Below are 18758 nucleotides of genomic sequence, written 5' to 3' on the forward strand. Positions count from 1 at the left end.
GTTTATAGAAGTAGTAAATTTATTTTCAACAATTATATACAGAATAGAATTTGTTAGTTCACTAAACATGAGAGTAATATAAGACCAAGTGACCAAGTGAAAAAATTATAAATTTCATAACACAATTGGTACTTTTATAAGTTTGAAAACATTAAAGTAAAATGCCTTTTATGTTGCCTGCACTGGCTTAGATTTAAATGGTTTGAGGGAAATTGTTTTGATTCCTACAAAGGTACCTTTTAATATGAAAATTAACATATCCAGGATTTTCCTTGAAGAGAGCACAATCAGTTCCTTACTCAATGTTGACCCTTTCCTCCAATATGCAACATAACTGGGAATTGGTGGTAACTTATCTGACCAAATACCATTTCTAAAACTTTTTGCTTTATTTTCAGCATTAAGTAACACTGGTGCTAATTTAGATTGCATACTATTTTTCTTAATGCCTTGTGGAAGTGAAGCTTTAGCAAACCCAAGTTCAATTAGTTTCTGTCCTATATCTAAGGTTTCTTCTGATTTAGTCTGAAAAAAAAATTGTTTTTTCTTAGTAACCCCAATAATAGTTGCAGTTGTAATATAATTCAGCAATTGTTTTGTTATTTACCTTTGGTTGTGGTAGATGCAAAAGTACTGTTGAAACCAATTCATCTTTATCCCGGGTTATGGGCTTTAAAGTAACCATCCGGCCTTTTGCAACACAATCTAGCCAATTAACAGCATTTGTACTGACTATATCAACACCCCATAACTGCAAATTAAAATATTCTATTAATGATAACTGGAAATTATTGTTTATTTGCAAATTGTTTACTTTCCATTCAGTAGCGTAACAATAGGGTGGCAGGGCTGGCAAAATGCCACGGGCCCCCAACCCAAGGGCCTCAGATGTTATAGTTACGCCACTGTCTCCATGTGTATTACCTTAACTGGTAGAGGAGGTTTGCTGGAATGCCATAATGGTATGTAAATTGGTGCCTTGTGATTGACTAACACCCTCACTGGTGAGTGTTGTACTCCAACATACACACCTCTAAGAGGCTCATGTTGTTTTATAAAATGCTCTGGAATTTTAGATGCTTTCGAAAACTTGCTAACCTGGATATAAATACACAATTTTAATATTATGTAATATTTTAATATTTCACAGCATTTGGTTTATTTTATTTACCGGACGGACTTTGTGTATCGCAAGCGCTAAGCCTGCAGTTGCCAAGCTGTACACGGCAATCTGAAAAAAAAACGAAATTTTAGAACCATATCTTTATTATAATCGCTTAACTGTTACAAAACTTACATTTACTCCACGATAATCTTTATTTAATAAGCCCTCCATATTGAAGAACAATCCACCATCCATTTCAGACATTTTGTGAAAATAAATATGACTTTGACATAGTATTTGAATTATTATCTCATCAATGTTTTCGGCTTCATATCGCACACCCAGAACAATACTGAATTAAGTCTAAAAATCCCAAAATCGACTTATTTATTTAGAACAATAGGCAATTTTTTTCCGCGCATACCACTAAGACAGGCATATCTATATTTGCAAAAACAGCCAACAGATGTCGCGCTAAGTCTCTATTAGTGAATTAATAACTACCGAGTCGTACCGCGAATATGAATCTAATTCCAGTTGGGACATGTTCGTCTATGGAAGCAGCATGTAGTGACGTTACGAAACAGTGAATTATTTCGTAATAATTAAGTATTGTTAAATGCAAATAGAAAATTACTCCGAATTATTTAGTTTTAATACAGTGTTGGTGAATTTCCTGTTTCTGCTGATTTGATAGTATTTCTAAATAATACTGTATTGGTGACGAAGGTATGTTATATTTTTTTAATTATTCCAAAATAGTACAGTGTTGTTTGATAAAGGTGAAAATTTGTTCAATGATGCACTATTGTTGGTAAATCTGAATAATGTTATAATTTCTGTAAAAAGAGCAATATTTTATTTTTTAATACTAAGAATTACTACTTATTATCTAAACTAAAAGAATACTTTTGAAAATTGGTTTTTTAATTTTTTTTAAAAGAAGATCTAACATGTTTTTTGAGATAATGCAGTATTAATGAATGAAATTTAATATTTTATGTTATTTGGCAGATGATGAAGGGTCGGGGTCTATTGTTGCTTGAAAAAGCAATGGAAGCAACCTCAAAAGAAGCTGGGTCAACTGCTCAACAAAGAAAAATAAAAATTTGTGCTGAAAATGAAGCAAATGCATCACCATCATCACTCGTGGTATCACCAGTCACATCATCAGCTATCACGGTATCACCTATTGCAGCATCAGCTCTCGAGGTATCACCTATTGTAGCTTCAAAAAAGTCTTTAACACCTGATAAGAGTAATGAAAGTGATTTTATAGATGATTCGGATACGGATCCTACTTTTTCTATCCAAAAAAGACAAAAATCCCGGCCACCTGTAATACCTAGACGAGTATCTTCGTCTTCCTGCTCAAGTACCTCTTCAGACTTCAGCTCATCGTCATCAAGCTCTAGCAGCTCGAACAGTTCATCTGATAATGAATCCAATAGACCAGGCCCATCTGCAGCAGATACCCAAGTTGTTTCCATTGAACCTGCTCCAACAGACCCCAAGCCAAGAAGAAAACGAGTACGAAACCCTGCTGCCTGGAAATCAAAGATTGCTAAAACATTGCGCAATACAGGTAAATCTTATGTTTCTCTATCAAACCCCACAAAAAAGATCGCAGAACGTCGAATCCGTCCATCTTGTGGCGATAAATGTAAGTTAAAATGCAAAACTAAAATAAACGAAGAGGCAAGGCAGGATATTTTCGAAAAATATTGGATTCTGGGAGATCTAGAGAGGTAAAGAGAATACATTGTCAGGCACACGCAAGAAATAAAACCAAAATATAGGTACATTACTTCTCAAAAATTAAGAGCTTTGAATTCGGCGTATTATTTTGAAATAGATGGTGTGAAGATTAGGGTCTGCAAAGATTTTTTTAAGGCTACACTGAGCGTATGTGACAGATACATTAAGACAGCCGTTTCAAAGAAACGAGATGACGGTTTTATAGACGCTGATGCTCGTGGGAAGCATGGAAATCAGCGCAAAATAGACTCTGAAGTAAAAGATAGTGTGAAGTAAAAGATTTTATAAACTCTATCCCAAGAATAGAGTCTCATTACCTAAGAGCTACCACACGAGCAAACCACACGAGAATATATCTCATGCGAGAAATGCCTAGCAGACTTGTATCGAGATTATAAAAACCTCAGAGAGCAAAATAACTTACCCCCTGCATCAGCTTCAACTTTTAGTAGGATATTCAATGAGGAGTTCAACATTTCATTTTATGTTCCAAAGAAGGATCAATATGACCTTTGCGAAAGTTATAAAAATGCCGATGGTGAAGACAAGGCTAGGTTAAGTGAAAATTATGAAAACCACCTGAAAGAAACAGGACTGGCCAGATTGGAAAAGGAGGCTGATAAAAACAATAAAAATGTCGTTGTAGCAGTGTACGACCTCCAAGCAGTTATGCAGGTTCCTAAAGGACAAGTTTCCCAGTTTTTCTATAAATCACGTATTAACTGTCTTAAATTGACTGTAAGCGACTTAAATGCAAAGGATGTTGTTTGTTTTTTCTGGGATGAAACCGAAGCGAAGCGTGGTGCAAATGAGATCGGTAGTTGTGTCCTTGCATACATTGAGTTGATTCTTGCAAAAAGTGATCCTAATAATGACGTGGATATCATATTCTATAGCGACAATTGCTGTGGGCAACAAAAAACAAATACTTACTATCTGTCTATGCTTACGCAGTTAACAATATGCTAAGAGTTAATTCCATAACACATACATTTTTGATCCGCGGACATTCTCAAAATGAAGGGGACAACGTCCACAGTGTAATAGAAAAACAGATTAAAAGACGCTTAAAATCTGGTCCTATTTATTGCCCACAGCAATATGCTACTTTAATTCGTACTGCGAAAAAAACAGGACAGCCGTATCATGTAAAAGAACTTTTACACAATGACTTTTATGACCTTAAAGTCATTCAGGAATCTTGGGGCAATAATTTTAATGTGGATGAGGACAATAACCAAGTCAAGTGGATTGACATTAAGCAACTTCGCGTTGAAAAGCAACATCCTTTGAATTTCTTCTATAAAACATCGTACAGTGAGACTGATTTTAAGAAAGTTTGTGTTCGAAATCGATCAAGGCGCTACAAAGATCAAAACTTTTCTCCACAATTGCTTAAAGCATATACAGAAAAACAACCTCTGGCTGAAAACAAAAAGAGAGATATAATGGAATTAATTGAAAAAAATATTATTCCCACTAATTATGTCAACTCTTATTACAAGACAGCATTAAATTTAGAGTAGCACAGCACTTACAGGAAACCTAATTTCGATATCTAAGTACCCTGTTATTATTTTATTTTTTATAGTAATTTTAAGGCAGTCCATAGATAATTATTATGTAAGTAAACCTGTGATGTTACACTGTTGTGATTTAAATAAGACTTGTTAAAGTAAGTAGTAGGTATGCTCTTAGAGTTCTTTGTACATAGGTACAAATAAATATATATTCTATGTTCCTATTAGGCTAACTTTTTATTTAAATAACATATAGTCCAGTTTTTGGATTATTTTATGTGGGTAGCTAAGCCATTATCGCAGCCATGTTCACGAGTGTTAGCAAAGTACCTACCACTTAAAATAAGTAATAAGTATTGTAGTAATATTACTACCTTTTGGATCTTTATCTTTGTTTTTTTTTCTTATTTGAATCTTTGTATATTTTTTGGTTTAAGATTGTGTTTTTTTTTTGCGCTTTGATCTATGGGTCTCATACGACCACAAACATGTAAGAGACTGTTTTTTTTCATAACATAGCTGATGACACTGTAACAGTGTATAATAAAAGTGCATGCTGATTATCATACACATCGTTATTTTATTTACCGTTTTATACATTCTATATATAGGATACATTCTTGAAATTGAAACAGATAATTCTTTGCTGAATATTTACAACCAATATATGATAGGATTACACTGCATTATTTCAGAATCAATCAGTAAGAACGGAGTAAATAGAAATATTTTTTATTTTATTGGTTCAATAGTTTTACAACAGTGAATTAACTTGAAAAGTAAGGATTTAACACTTTATGTGAACTTTTTACAGTAATTAACTAATGCCATACTGATAAGCAATTGATTCATCACACAATATCTAAAACACCTAGGAATAACTTTTCATCTAACATGAGAGAACAGTTTTTAGTCGATACTCAAATAAGTCCTGTTTTGACTTAGTGCAGTGTTGATCTGGGGGTGCGATATGACTCTAATTTCTATTTTCTCATCGGTCGGGAAGTTTCACTTTTCGTATTATCATTAGTATAGTCAAAGTCAATGTCAAAAGATATTCGTATTTATAGAATAAAATATTCTGAGAAGTTGCCACTTTTTATAATATTTATCACTCAGTGATTTTAATTCCCACTTCTTCCACGTCAACTGTTTTGACAATTTGACAGTTTATTTGGCGTAATGTATCTTGCAAAGATATCATCATACGACAACATTTTAACGTTGTAAATTTTAATTTTTAGTTTATAAAGTAAACCTCGAAAACATGTTGAGTGTACTAAATACAATTGATACAGGCCATGAGGATATGATTCACGATGCAGAGCTAGATTATTACGGTCTCCGACTGGCGACATGTTCTTCAGATAATTCCGTAAAAGTTTACGACATCAAAAGCGGAACTCAAACTCTTGCAGCTGATTTAAAGGGACACTTTGGTCCAGTATGGCAAGTGGCGTGGGCGCATCCGAAGTATGGAAATCTATTGGCGTCGTGTTCGTATGATAGAAAAGTTATTATTTGGAAGGAAGCTGGGGAATGGGCCAAATTATATGAATACACCGGTCACGAGAGTTCTGTCAACTCAGTAGCTTGGGCTCCAGCAGATTACGGTTTAATATTAGCATGTTGTAGTTCGGACGGGTCAATGTCCATTATTACTTATAATCAAGATACAGGAAATTGGGATGTAAAGAAAATATCTGGTGCTCATGCAATTGGAGTTAACTCAATAAGCTGGTGCCCAGCCATATCTGCTGATTTGAGTCTTGATCCCCTTACTAACAAAGATGCTCCAAAGAGATTAGTATCTGGTGGATGTGATAATTTAATAAAGGTTTGTATATTATTTATTAAAATTAGTTATGTTAAACATGTAAAATAAGGAAAGTCAAAATTTCGTTAATTTGCCTTATGTATTAATGTAGTTAGTACCCTTAGAACTGATTCTTAAAGATATTTTTAATAGGTTAAAAAGTAGGAAATTATGATCAATTTCAATTAATTTGTGGTGGCCTATGTTATAGATATGGAGAGAACAAGGAGATCAATGGGTAGAAGAGAATCGTCTGGAAATGCACATGGACTGGGTACGGGATGTTGCTTGGGCACCTTCTTTAGGATTACAAAAATCAATGATTGCTAGCTGTTCCCAAGATAAAAGAGTTGTTATTTGGACAAGTGATGATAATGTTTCCTGGACACCTACTATTTTAAATACATTTGATGATGTTGTTTGGAGTGTCAGTTGGTCCCTAACTGGCAATATCTTGGCAGTATCAGGTGGTGATAATAAAGTTAGCTTATGGAGGGAAAGTGCAGATGGTCAGTGGCAATGCATTAGTGAAGTAGCTAAAGGGTTAGGGCCAACATCCAATGATGAAAGAAGCACTCTGTGATTCATTTAAGGATTCCATGTATAAATTTGTTTTCATACTGTAATCATTGTTTCATTAATTTGAGTACTTGTAATCAATAACATTTTCAATAAATTGTTTGTAATTGTATATTTTTATTGTTTTTATAAATCTTAAATTAGTTATGCGTTATTGAACTTCCTTTTAAACAAGGCTCTATAAATTGAACTCTCTGAGATGCTATGCTGTCCTTCAATTATAATTACTGAATTGTTTTTAAAAATAAATGATTGCTTCCTATCCTAGACACACATCAGCATAGTTTACTAAATAGTAGTAATAGTACTATATTTATTAATAATTAAACCAAAACATGTAAAAAGTAACTTTATTATTGTAATATCACATGTTGCTTAAATTAAATTGAATGATTTCTAACAATAAAGGCATTTGATAATATTGAGCTATTGTCTCGAAGGTGACAAGTTGGGATCTTATTTCACTTGCTGGTATCATTAAGGTGAACTCTCCAGCACAGTCACATACTACCGTTAGGTTTTCCCGTTTGACCTGTTAAGAAAAATACAATTATTAACTATAACATTTATGTTATATAATAGAAAGGTAAAATAAAGAATAACTATGTGAATACATCTATTTCATAGATAATTTATCAGGAAAGTATGATTATAAAGTACTTTATTTAAATTAATAAATATAAATTAAATGTATAACGTCCAAATATTTGTAACATAAAATATTGTCTTCCAACGCATTTTTAGTGCATTGTCTAAAATTTTAGTCTTAATATTATATTAAAATTTACCTGATGACATCTCGTACAGATTAAATCCTGCAGTGTGTAAGACATAGCTCGTCTGTTCAATATCTCAATTAACCGCCATTCTAATTCTTGATTCTCATATGGTGTTTCACAAGTAGGACAAAGGCATACAGGCCTACAACAAATGGAAGGGATATATCACAATTAATACAACATATGAGACTATACAAAATACTTTTAAAACTATTTTATTTGACTAAAAATGTTTTATTACATTTATTTTTAATTTACTAAATTTTTCCTGAAGCTATGCTTTCTGGGTAAGCTCTAGTCAATCTAGTAGGCATAGTATTTAATTAAGTCATTTATTCTCGTAAATTAATAAGTTTATTGCGTATTGGTTTTGTACATAGTCTAGGTTATTGTTATTTTGTATCTTTAGGCTTAAGGTATATAAACCTTATTTTGGGCAAACCGTAAAGGATATCTAAACAAAGCAATTTAAAAAAATCAAAAATAAGTACTTGTTTGTATTGACAATGCACAGATACAACCTGATTGAAACAGAGAGTAGATACAGATCAAAAGTGTGATTTAGTTAGAATGCAATTACACAGATTTAGTTTTTATAAATATAGACTTTAGATTACCAAAATTGATTAATCTAAAAAAAGGATTTTTTTTAATAAAGCAGCAATGCAATCCAATGACCTTATAATGACCTCAGATTACATGTTTTTAGATTTTTTGATACTTACACATCGCCTAGCGTAGATCTATGTGTATCCAGACACAGATCGAGGTCCCTACAATGGTTGCACACTTTGCAAATAACCTCGCAGAGGACGCAAGATGAAGATGCTTCCCGCCACTCAGCCAACGAACTGAATTCGCCAACATTGATCAAACGGAGCAGGTTACGCCGGAGGAGGGTCACCTGTCGAAAAATTATATATTTTTCCTACTAAGCTTGGGGCTGAATATTTTTTTTTTAGATTAGTTTCTGAATAATTCTACCCACACAAGAATTATTGTTTTGCCGGGAATCATGATCTTCTCTACGTTAGAATTTATATAATTAACAGAATATTGGTGATTATTCAATCTTTTTAGGAGTTCTTGATAATTACTCAATAAATCAATTTATTATAATATCTAGGAGCACGGCAGTGCGCCTAAAGCCACGTTAATGTATATATTAAAAACATAATAGATTTGTAATATTAATATGGTAACAGAGGATTAATATGTTGTCAGGTTAGCTAATTACATAATCACCACAGTCAAAATAACTTTATTCATGAAAAGAAGTTAAATTAATTCTAAATTTACATTTATTACCAGTTCGCAAGTCAAGGGCGTAAACGGGCAAGAAACTCTCCGCCACTCTTTTTAATCGCTAAGTTTTGAGTCATACAAATTGTTTGAACTGGAGCAAATCAATCCCAAGGATTAGGTCATTTAAATACTCGTCAAATTTATAAAAAGCTTTATTGATTAAATTATCTTAAACGAGGGCTTTGAATTTATTTAGTGATAATTCTCTAATTTCACTTGGGAGTTTGCTGTAAAAACGAATACAATTTCCATATAAGGAGTGGTTTATCTTCTGAAGCCTGGTTGCTTGCGAGACTTTTTTTTTACAAGTTATGTTTTTGAGGTTTACTTCTGGAAGGATGACTTTATTTAGACGTATAATACATTCAACGGTCGCTATCTATATATACGTATTATCAATTTTAATTCTCGTCTTTTTTAAAAACTATGTATGGAAAAAAAATCACCTGATCTTCAAGTGCCTGATCCAAGGAGAGCACCTTACATAGAGCATTGACAAACAGTAAGGCGGGCGAAGTACCCTCTAGCGCCTCCGTTCTCAACCCGGGCGAGTTCTCCAGCTCAGAGATACGAAGGATAGGCATACGGGACTTTATCTTCTCCGTTATTCTGTAAAATATATATAGAAGTATAGTCTAAGGTTGCCTGGAAAGATAGCTCAGATAAGGCCGTCCGTTGCAATACGTTTTTCTTTCTTTATTGTTTCTATTAATATTTAATATTGTGTCTAAAACCTTGTAATAAACCTTCCTAAGAGTTCAAGGTATTTAAAAAAAATACTCAAATTGGCGACGCCGTCTTCGAGATTTGAGCTTAGTAACATTTTGCGATTCATTTTTATTTATATAGTTTTTAAAAGCTGTTTCCTAAATTAAGGAACACTGAAAATCGTCGATACGCTTTTGGCGCAGCAAATGTCGAGTGTTAACCACCTCATCGCTTACCAAAGTTACATTTCTTTTAATGTTATTTTTATATTATTTCTCCAAAAATTGTTTGTATATAAAAGAGCTAAAAATGTGAAATGGAATGTTGCTGAATCAAAGTTTTTCTTTCTTTCTAATACATCACAAATAGTTCACCTACATGTACAAAATATATATGTATAATGTATATACATATATAAAGCCTGTAGGTTTTATGTTTATATGTCAAAGAACTAGCCTATTTGTTTAAGTTAAGTAATAAAAAGAGAAACAATTGTTTATCTTAATTTTTTTCAACAATACACCCAAAATTGGAAATTCACCAAAAACAGAAAAAAACTTGTAACTACGTATATATATAATAATACAATACGATGGAGCATTCGTCATATTGGTACGAATACTTATAATTTCATACTTACTGAAATAGCTTTTGCGACATCTCAGTAGCGAGCAGCGTGGCCAGATTACCAGGTTCTTCGTGAGCTGCACTGAGAAAGCCAGCTATCGCAGTACAAAAGTGTTCACGAACGCCGTTCGGAAGGAATTTTGCCAGATTCCATTGCATTGTTATGGATTTCTATAACATTAAAAAATTAATGTATTATTACAGCATACTAAGAAGATTTTCAGAATGTTTAGTTACAGGGGCTATTTTGGTAATAATAATATCTATACGCACTAAGTTACTTAATATCTAAGATGATAATATAGTCGGGAAATTAGCCAAAGAAAAATATATATTTGGTAATGGAAAAACATGGGATTTTAAGAAAGCTTTTTGAATATTGTCTCGTTTAATAATTTGCAATGTCACATAAGAGTCGAAAGAACAACATGATAGGAAAGATGAATAAACAAAAAATACCCGAATTAAAATGCGTTAGGTAACTTTTATCGCTTTACAGAAATTTAAAAAAAGGTTTTCAAAATTGACGACATGAAACGAGCATTAAATGGCTGAGAGATAATATAAAGATAAATCTGATAATAGTAGTGTATTTTTAACTTTACATATATGAACATACATATGTATGTGTTTTTATAAAACTGTTGCGTTTAGCTTACCTCATGATCCGGCTCCTCATCATCAGGCTTTGGAACTTGAGATGAACCCACTTCTACTAGTCCTTCTGGTAATTTTCCCTGTCATAAAACATGTTTACAGTTCAATATCCAGAGATGTTGACATTCGCAAAAAAAAAAACAAAACTTACTAAAAATGGGCAAGTGATATATTGCTAGAGCGCGGGATAAAAGATGGACACTAGAAGAAACAAAATTGACTGGACCTACTGGAAAGAGATGTATAGGACGACAAAAGGAAAGATGGACAGATGACAATATAGAACTAGCAGGGAAAAACTGGATGAATGTTGCTTTTACCCTAAAAGGGGCCATACGAAAACTAGACTACTAAAAATGTAACTTAACATTTTTAAAACATACTAACACAACTAATACTAAATGAATAAATAACTAATTAATATTAAGGTGAACTAATCAATTGTTGACTGGATTCATTAAGAAAGCTTTAATATTAATAATATTAATAATAATGTTGTTTTCCTTCAAATGCGCACATAAAATGAAAGTCTCGTGGTGCACAGCCAGATGACAACAAGATTGAACCTACTACCTACTACATGGATGCGAGTCGCTCGCTGAAGCCACTAGGCCAAAGTTATTACTCATAAAAAGCATTGATAAAAAAAATACATATCTCATATTAAATAGTAGACACTAACTCGATATAAACAACGAGTTTTCAAACTAATTAATTAAATGACAAATACCTGTATACCAGCAAAGTTAGCTTCATCCAGCCATAGAAGATAGGACCAGCACTGTTTGTACCGAATATCAATGCCGTGGAATAATTCCTTATTCCTGATGCTTTGTACCACAAATTCCACATAACCTGGTTAAATAATATCAATTATCACTAGTGTTACTAGATAGAGGGTACTTAAAAAGTCAACTACCCTCCATTAGGTATAATTTCCAGAACTTTGTTATTTTGACGCTATCCTACATTTTGTGTTATCTATGTAAAATATACGTAAAACAAAATAATTATATATCTTTTAGATTGTTAATATTGAATGTTTCATTTAATAGTAACATTGAGAGTTAGTAAGTATGTGAAAAAAGAAGCATTTTTTGTTCTTAATGGGAATTTCGTGTTATGTTACTAACCAATTCCGTCGATTACAGTATTTTTGCTGGTACAAAGTACGATTTTGTTGAAGTCCGCGTACACAATCTGCGAGCCGAGACGTTTGAACTCGGCTATTAACATAAGAAATAGTTTCTTCATGAGGTTGTATAGAGTGCGTCGCAGGGCCGGGTCATATAGTAGAGATGTTGGGGTTTTTAGCCATCTGAAATCGTAAAAATAAGGGAAACTGTATTTTTATCGGTTAACGAAGAGCGGTTGTTTTGATTATCCCTGTCCTTTTTGAGTATGGGACTGAAGAATAAAAGTTATTTTTTTGTAATACCGCCGCCCATGGACACTCTTAATGCCAGAGGGCTCGCGAGTGCATTGCCGGCCTTTTAAGAATTTGTACGCTCTTGTCTTGAAGGACCCTAAGTCGAATTGGTTCGGAAACACTTAAGTGGGCAGCTGGTTCCATAAAGTGGTGGCGGCGAAAACGCTCAGTTGTGAAAGAACTGAACTACTTGGAGTATCTTATAACTTTGGTTGAAATTTTTTTAGGGGTACAATTATTGTTTTTTAGTACTTAAAAATCAGACATTTCAATTATCAAAGAGTAGCAAAATCGACATTATTTTCTGTAGCTATTAATTTCTTTGAGTTTAAAATAATGTTTTATTACATTTGTAAAATAAGTAATAATATTTATTTTATGATGTATTATTCGCCATTATATAAACAGTATTTACAATTTTCTTAACCTATATAGTAAAAAAATTAATTAAAAAAATTTAAACAATTTTAAAAAGTTTGGTCCCTGTGGCAGTGTAACTTTAACGCTGGCAGCATTTCCTCACTCTGAGATACTTATTCGTTGAGCGAGGAAAGCACCAGTCTGGCGCCAACTTAATCTTTTTTTTTTTTTTTTTTTTTTAATGAAGCGCATCGTGCCATCAGTCTTCTGACTATGAGCAGATGAGTTGTAGGATGGTTTGCGGGTGGAGATATTCCTCATTAGGAATATCTACCATAATAATATTAGCTCAGTCAATGCGGCTGAGCTCCAAGGTTCTTCGTCTTTTGAGTCGTTTTATATACTCCGGTAGGGTGAGTTGAACAGCTAGGTGGTTAGGATGATATTCCAGCCTAGTCTTGTACTTCTGAGCGTATACTTTTATTTCCTCCTTGACTGTAGGTATGCCTAGGTGTTCATGTACTTCAGCGTTTCTTATGAACCAAGGCGAGTTGCTTATTTGTTTAAGGATGTAGTTTTGTGTTCTTTGAATTTTAGTTTTGTTAGAGTCACATGTAGCTCCCCACAATTGTATCCCGTAGGTCCACACCGGTTTTATAACAGAATTGTAAATAAGGAGTTTGTTGTCGATGGACAATTTCGAGTTTCTACCCAGTAACCAGTACAGCCTCTTATATTTAATGTTGATCTCACGCCGTTTTGTTTCGATGTGTTTTTGCCATGTCAATCTACGGTCCAAGTGCAGTCCAAGATATTTAACTGTGTCACTCTGAGGCAGTTCCTTTCCTCCTAGGTTTACAGGGGGGCATGTCTTTCTTCGCAGTGTGAATGTCACCTGTACTGATTTGCTAGTGTTCACCCTAATTCTCCACCTATCGAACCAGTTGCTTATTTCATTAAGGCTTCGCTGCAGCTTTAACGTGGCTTCTTCGGGTTGTTTACTTGAAGCTAGGATTGCCGTATCGTCTGCATAGGTTGCAATGTTGACTTCAGAGGTACGCGGTAGATCTGAGGTATATATGGTGTACAGCACTGGGCCAAGTACAGAGCCTTGAGGTACCCCTGCAAGTATATCATGAAAACCTGATGTACAATCCATCTCTTTCACTTGGAATATTCTATCGGTGATATAAGACTCTAGGATTCCATAGAAAGTATGAGGCAGAAGTGACTTGATCTTGCATAAGAGCCCCTTGTGCCATACGCGATCGAATGCTTGTTGAACGTCCAGAAAAGCTGAGGAGCAGTACTCTTTTAGCTCAAGGCTATTGCTTATGAATTTACACACCCTGTGAGTTTGTTCGATAGTGCCATGTTGAGCTCTAAACCCGAATTGGTGATCTGGAATTATAGAATTTTCATGAATAGCTTGCGAGAGCCGTCGTAGTAGTACCTTCTCCAGTACTTTAGAGACGATCGGGAGAAGACTTATAGGTCGGTAAGATGAGACGTCATGTGGCGATTTTCCGGGCTTATGGACCATAATCACCTGAGAGACCTTCCATAGCGCTGGAAAGTATCCAACACTTATAATCCGGTTGAATAGGGTCGTCAAGTAAGTTATAGCCTTACGAGGTAATTCGGAGAGAACCTTTTTGTCAATGAGGTCAAAACCTGGTGCCTTCCTATTCTCCATTTGTAGTATGGTTCTTTGTACCTCCCTTGGTGTTACTATCTTCAAGGGCAAATGCAATTGGAAATCCTGCTGGAGAATGTCATCTATTTCTGCCTCATCCGACCCAGGAGTGGCTTCATTTGGAACAAATACTTTAGCCAGATGGTCAGCAAAAGCATTTGCTTTTTCTAGTTTAGATCTAGCCCACTTGTTTCTATCTAGTCTTATAGGTGGTTTAGGGTTTGTGGGTTGATTCAGATTTTTGCATGCCTTCCAGAGAGAGTAGTCGGTGTCTGTTGTAGCTGTTAACGACATCAGGTTTTCCTCAATAGTAGCATCTAGATTTTCTTTTATAGTCTGTTTAAGGTGTTTAGCGTAGCGGTTTAGTGCTGTTTTATCATCGGGATGACGACTATTATGCCACACTCTACGTAATCTTCTCTTCTCCAGGATCATGTCATGAATTTCGTGGGGTACAGAAAGCTGTCTGGTCTTTTTCTGAGCCATTCCCTCAGAACTCCTCCAGCATGCGTCCTGCACCACTCTAGTAAATGCCAAGACTGCACTATCTATTTCCTCCTTACTCTTTAGTGAAATCCGTAATTGTAGGGCGTCCTCTACGAGGTCACGAAACATTTGCCAATTTGTTCTCCTGTTATACAGTTTTGGTTTCCGTTGGCACTCCAGAATATTGGTACTAATAGTTAATATCACCGGGATGTGAGCTGAAGAACCATCGAGAAAGCCATCAATGTGATAAAACAGTCGTGAGAGACCCTTCATTAAAAAGAAGTCCAGGACATCAGGCAATCTTTCAGGGTCGCTTGGCCAGTGAGTTGGCTCGGGGGTGGAGATTGTTGTTAAGTGGTTTTTATCAACGCATTTTTTAAGTTCTCTACCACGCGTGGTAATCAATCTCGACCCCCACTGCAGATGCTTTGAATTCCAATCTCCACCTGCTATGAAGCGTGGACCCAGACTGTTAATATATGTGGTGAAGTGTTCCTCAGTTATAACGTGCTTTGGAGGACAATAAACCGAGGAGATACAGAAATTCCCATTTTCATCCTGGATATTTATTGAGGTGGCTTGAATGGATTCCGATCGAAATTGTGGAAGTTCATAGTGTTCAATGGAGGATCTAATTATAATAGCTGTGCCTCCATGTGCAGTGCCATCGGGATGATTTGTTGTGTACACATTGTAGTTTTGTACATGTATTTGGCTGTTGGATGTAAGGTGCGCCTCAGAAATAAGCAAGGCATCCAGATTATGCATTTTTAGCAGGATTTCAGCTTCATTTTTCTTAGGTGATAGACCATCTATGTTCCATGTAGCAATTTTGAGTTTATTCATTTTTATGGTAATTTGTTAACTAGTGTAGTCAAGAGCCCCAGAATGGTGCTCATTTGTTGTAGGATTGTATCAATTTTTTGTGATTGTTTTATAAATATTTCCTCAATTCTATTATTCAGTGATTGTTGACTGGCTTCTGGTACAGATTGTTGGTTTGTACCTTGGACTAAATGATTACTTTTAGCCACTTCATTATATCCCTTAGGCGTATTTATTGTGGGTGGGTTCGGGGGTTGCTTTGTAGGTTGGGGGTTTGGGCTTATACCACTATTGGGAGAGCTTGACGTAGGAGCTTTTCTTGCGCTTAGAGACGAGCGCTGTGTTTTTCTGGCTAGAATTTCTTTATATACCTCGCAACCTTTATAATTCGCAGGGTGAGGGCCGAGACATAAGGCACATTTTGCTGGGGTACTGCGGTCCACTTTAGGACAATCTTTGGTTAAGTGTGATTCTGCGCATTTGAGGCATCGACCTGGTCTCATGCAGTAGTTTTTGGTGTGACCATACTGCTGGCATCTTTGACACTGTACTATAGTGGTCCTCTTTTTTGGGTCTTCTATAGTAACAATTTGGTGGAAAATATGTCTGATTTCCTTGGCTGCTTTATTATGCTGACTAGGTTGCAGGTTTACAAAAAAAGTTGAGGTAGGTTTTTTATCAGGCCCAAATCTGGCATTGATAATCTCTCCAACTACTATGTTTCCCGTTTTCTCAAATTCAGCTTTTATAACATGAAGTGGAGTAGTGTGGTGCAAGTTTCTTACTACCAGTCTGTAGTTTCTGTCTTCTTTTCGATTGAATGTATGGCCAATGAGACCCTTCTCTCTTACAGCTGTAATAAGTTTTTTGTAAACATCTATGTCTTCACTCATAATTCTTATTTGTGTTTTGTTTACTATCTTAAACTTGAATGTGGTTCTTTCAGTTGCAGATTCGAGAAATTCCGTCAGTTTATTGACATCTTGGATTCCATATAGTATGATTGGAGGTGGATTGCTGGGCTTCTTTCCTTTGGTTTGGGTAGGTTCTTCAACGAGAGTTAGTCCATCGAACATGTTCGAAGTAGCTACACTTTCGGGGGACTGATTTGAGAGTTTCCTTTTTTTATTCGGCTTTCTATTTACTGGAGCCGTTTGCCATTCAGGCAAGTTGGTGTCGCAGGCTACTTCTTGAGAGCTTTGTGGTTCCTTCTCCTCATTTCTGGTAGGCAGTAAACTCCCAACCGATACACTTCTCTGTCTTATAAACAGGCTTGGATGGAAGGCTTGTTGTACATATTTCTTACTTTGACCAGTAGCATTCACTGTCACGGGGGCCTGGGTACCCACCCTCGTGGAGTCTTCGGTAGCCAATTTCACACTTTCAGCTACCTCCATTCTGCATCTTGATGAATTAAACTAGTTAATATTCATTTTAATTAATAATGCAAAATTTGCGGGTAGATTCAAAAGTGTTCACTTTAATGTTCGACTAATATCTTGCGTTTAGACGTATAACAATAGATTATTTTAATAACTTAATAACGAACTCGTAGTGCACAATCACTGATTACAAGATTATGAGCAATTACACACGCAATTCTATAATAAAAGTTTATTGTTGACGGACGCGACGCGACGTTGTTCGCGCGAGTTGTAAGACAACTTAATCTTTAATTATCATATATGTACGAGCCAAAGATATCCATTTTGCCAACTCATGCTTTCGTACTTTTATAAGCGTGGCGATTACCCAGGTCATTACCTAGGCATCGTCGGAGATAAGTATCTCTCTTAAGCATTGTAAGCATAGCATTTTATAGGATTATTTTTTTGTACGGGAGTGGAACCATACCGTTAATATAGTTTTTTAAATACCTAAATAAGATATTATTATATATGTTTCATATTCCATAGTCTTATTAACCCTTAAAAAATTTGTATGTAATACAAAGCTATACCTGTAGAAATGCGATATTTGGAAGTCGGCGAACACGTTCTTGTACAGTGTGACGTCACGCAGCCAAGACGCGATCATTGTTCGTAATATCTTAAAGGCCGCGCTGCACTGCGCTGTCTCGTCGTAGTTTACCGTTGCATTGGATCCTGAAATTGAATTATTTTTAATAATTGTTTTGAGCAGTGTTGGCCTAGTGGCTTCAGCGTGCGACTCTCATCCCAGAGGCCGTAGGTCCGATCCCAGGCTGTGCACCTACTTACCTATTAGATTGACAAATGGTCATGAAACAGATACAGTAATATGAGGCCCAGACCTAAGAAGGTTGTAGCACCACCATTTGTTTTTTAAATATTTAGGCTAAAACAATGCCTTTAGGTTAAAAATATTATTGTGGTAACAAAAATTAATTGATTTATTAATATTACCTGTATTTGCCATTACATCTTGAATGTTAGCGTGCTGTGCTCCAAACGATGTGGCAACACTGGTACCTTCCACCTACGAGTATGAAACTATAATTAAAAATCGTAACACATTTATTAAAAATAATATGTGCCTTTTACGTACCAACCATATACTGTTTGGTACGCAAAATTCTGATCTGGTCAGGTTAGGATAAATTTGGATCGTATCCAAAACTTCTGGGTTATATAATATTGAACAATACGTTCTTGGAGTAGCACGGGCACTTCTATATATAATATATATATTTTTTCTTTAAATATACATTTTATATCGGAGAAACCGTTAACAATTTATTTATGCCCGTCCTTCTAGCACTACTATACAAATTATATATTAATTATTTATTTAGCTAAAAAATAATTAACTATATAGCTGAAATATAATAACATTGTATTAACCTGTAATATGTGGTGCGCCTGTAACAATGCGCATACGCACAACGCGTCCGTGTCTAGTTCTACACACACACTGCCGTACGCACCGCTCGAGCCCACGGCGCAGGATTTACTGTCTTCTACTTCGCTAACTAACCTGATATAAAAAAAAACTTCAAAAATGAATTTAACTAAATCCTAGCTTAATCAAAATAGCCTTATTTAAAATTACTTGGTCCGAGATAGGTCGATGACCATTCATGCAAGCCATTATATACAGTAATTGCAACGAGTAGTAATTGCAACG

The 18758-nt window shown here is 35.1% G+C and overlaps 3 protein-coding genes across 3 annotated transcripts in view; 1 reads left to right on the forward strand and 2 right to left on the reverse strand.

Annotated features, from left to right (window-relative positions):
- Position 1: 1 nt before the first annotated feature.
- Positions 2–5398, reverse strand: LOC125054561. Its single transcript, XM_047656536.1, has 6 exons — positions 5356–5398; positions 1298–1439; positions 1172–1231; positions 925–1098; positions 608–751; positions 2–525 (listed from the first exon to the last, which is right to left on the reverse strand). The coding sequence occupies exons 2-6, from the start codon at positions 1367–1369 to the stop codon at positions 169–171; spliced, it is 807 nt and encodes a 268-aa protein (XP_047512492.1). The 5' UTR covers positions 1370–1439; positions 5356–5398; the 3' UTR covers positions 2–168.
- Positions 5399–5543: 145 nt separating this feature from the next.
- On the forward strand, positions 5544–6890 carry LOC125054560 (protein SEC13 homolog). Its single transcript, XM_047656535.1, has 2 exons — positions 5544–6220; positions 6411–6890. The coding sequence occupies exons 1-2, from the start codon at positions 5651–5653 to the stop codon at positions 6780–6782; spliced, it is 942 nt and encodes a 313-aa protein (XP_047512491.1). The 5' UTR covers positions 5544–5650; the 3' UTR covers positions 6783–6890.
- A 224-nt stretch (positions 6891–7114) lies between these two features.
- LOC125054559 (DNA polymerase epsilon catalytic subunit 1) overlaps positions 7115–18758 on the reverse strand; it is a 37173-nt gene continuing 25529 nt past the window's right edge. Inside the window, exons 32-42 of the mRNA XM_047656534.1 lie at positions 18476–18608; positions 18038–18110; positions 17614–17758; positions 11988–12172; positions 11585–11709; positions 10857–10934; positions 10211–10368; positions 9309–9471; positions 8283–8461; positions 7567–7699; positions 7115–7310 (exon numbers count right to left, since the gene is read on the reverse strand). Of these exons, the coding sequence (XP_047512490.1) occupies positions 7143–7310; positions 7567–7699; positions 8283–8461; positions 9309–9471; positions 10211–10368; positions 10857–10934; positions 11585–11709; positions 11988–12172; positions 17614–17758; positions 18038–18110; positions 18476–18608 (1540 nt within the window). The 3' untranslated portion in view covers positions 7115–7142. The remainder of the gene's footprint in view (positions 7311–7566; positions 7700–8282; positions 8462–9308; positions 9472–10210; positions 10369–10856; positions 10935–11584; positions 11710–11987; positions 12173–17613; positions 17759–18037; positions 18111–18475; positions 18609–18758) is intronic.

Source organism: Pieris napi, chromosome 12 (genome assembly GCF_905475465.1).
Source record: "Pieris napi chromosome 12, ilPieNapi1.2, whole genome shotgun sequence".
NCBI lineage: Eukaryota > Metazoa > Arthropoda > Insecta > Lepidoptera > Pieridae > Pieris > Pieris napi.

Excerpts from the sequence above, each read along its gene's own strand:
- LOC125054561 (XM_047656536.1), bottom strand. The coding sequence starts at position 1,369 with ATGTCTGAAATGGATGGTGGATTGTTCTTCAATATGGAGGGCTTATTA. Across the intron at positions 1,232-1,297 it reads AAGATTATCGTGGAGTAAAT|ATTGCCGTGTACAGCTTGGC; the intron begins GTAAGTTTTGTA and ends TTTTTTTTTCAG. Across the intron at positions 1,099-1,171 it reads CGATACACAAAGTCCGTCCG|GTTAGCAAGTTTTCGAAAGC; the intron begins GTAAATAAAATA and ends ATTTATATCCAG.
- LOC125054560 (XM_047656535.1), top strand. The coding sequence starts at position 5,651 with ATGTTGAGTGTACTAAATACAATTGATACAGGCCATGAGGATATGATT. Across the intron at positions 6,221-6,410 it reads GATGTGATAATTTAATAAAG|ATATGGAGAGAACAAGGAGA; the intron begins GTTTGTATATTA and ends CCTATGTTATAG.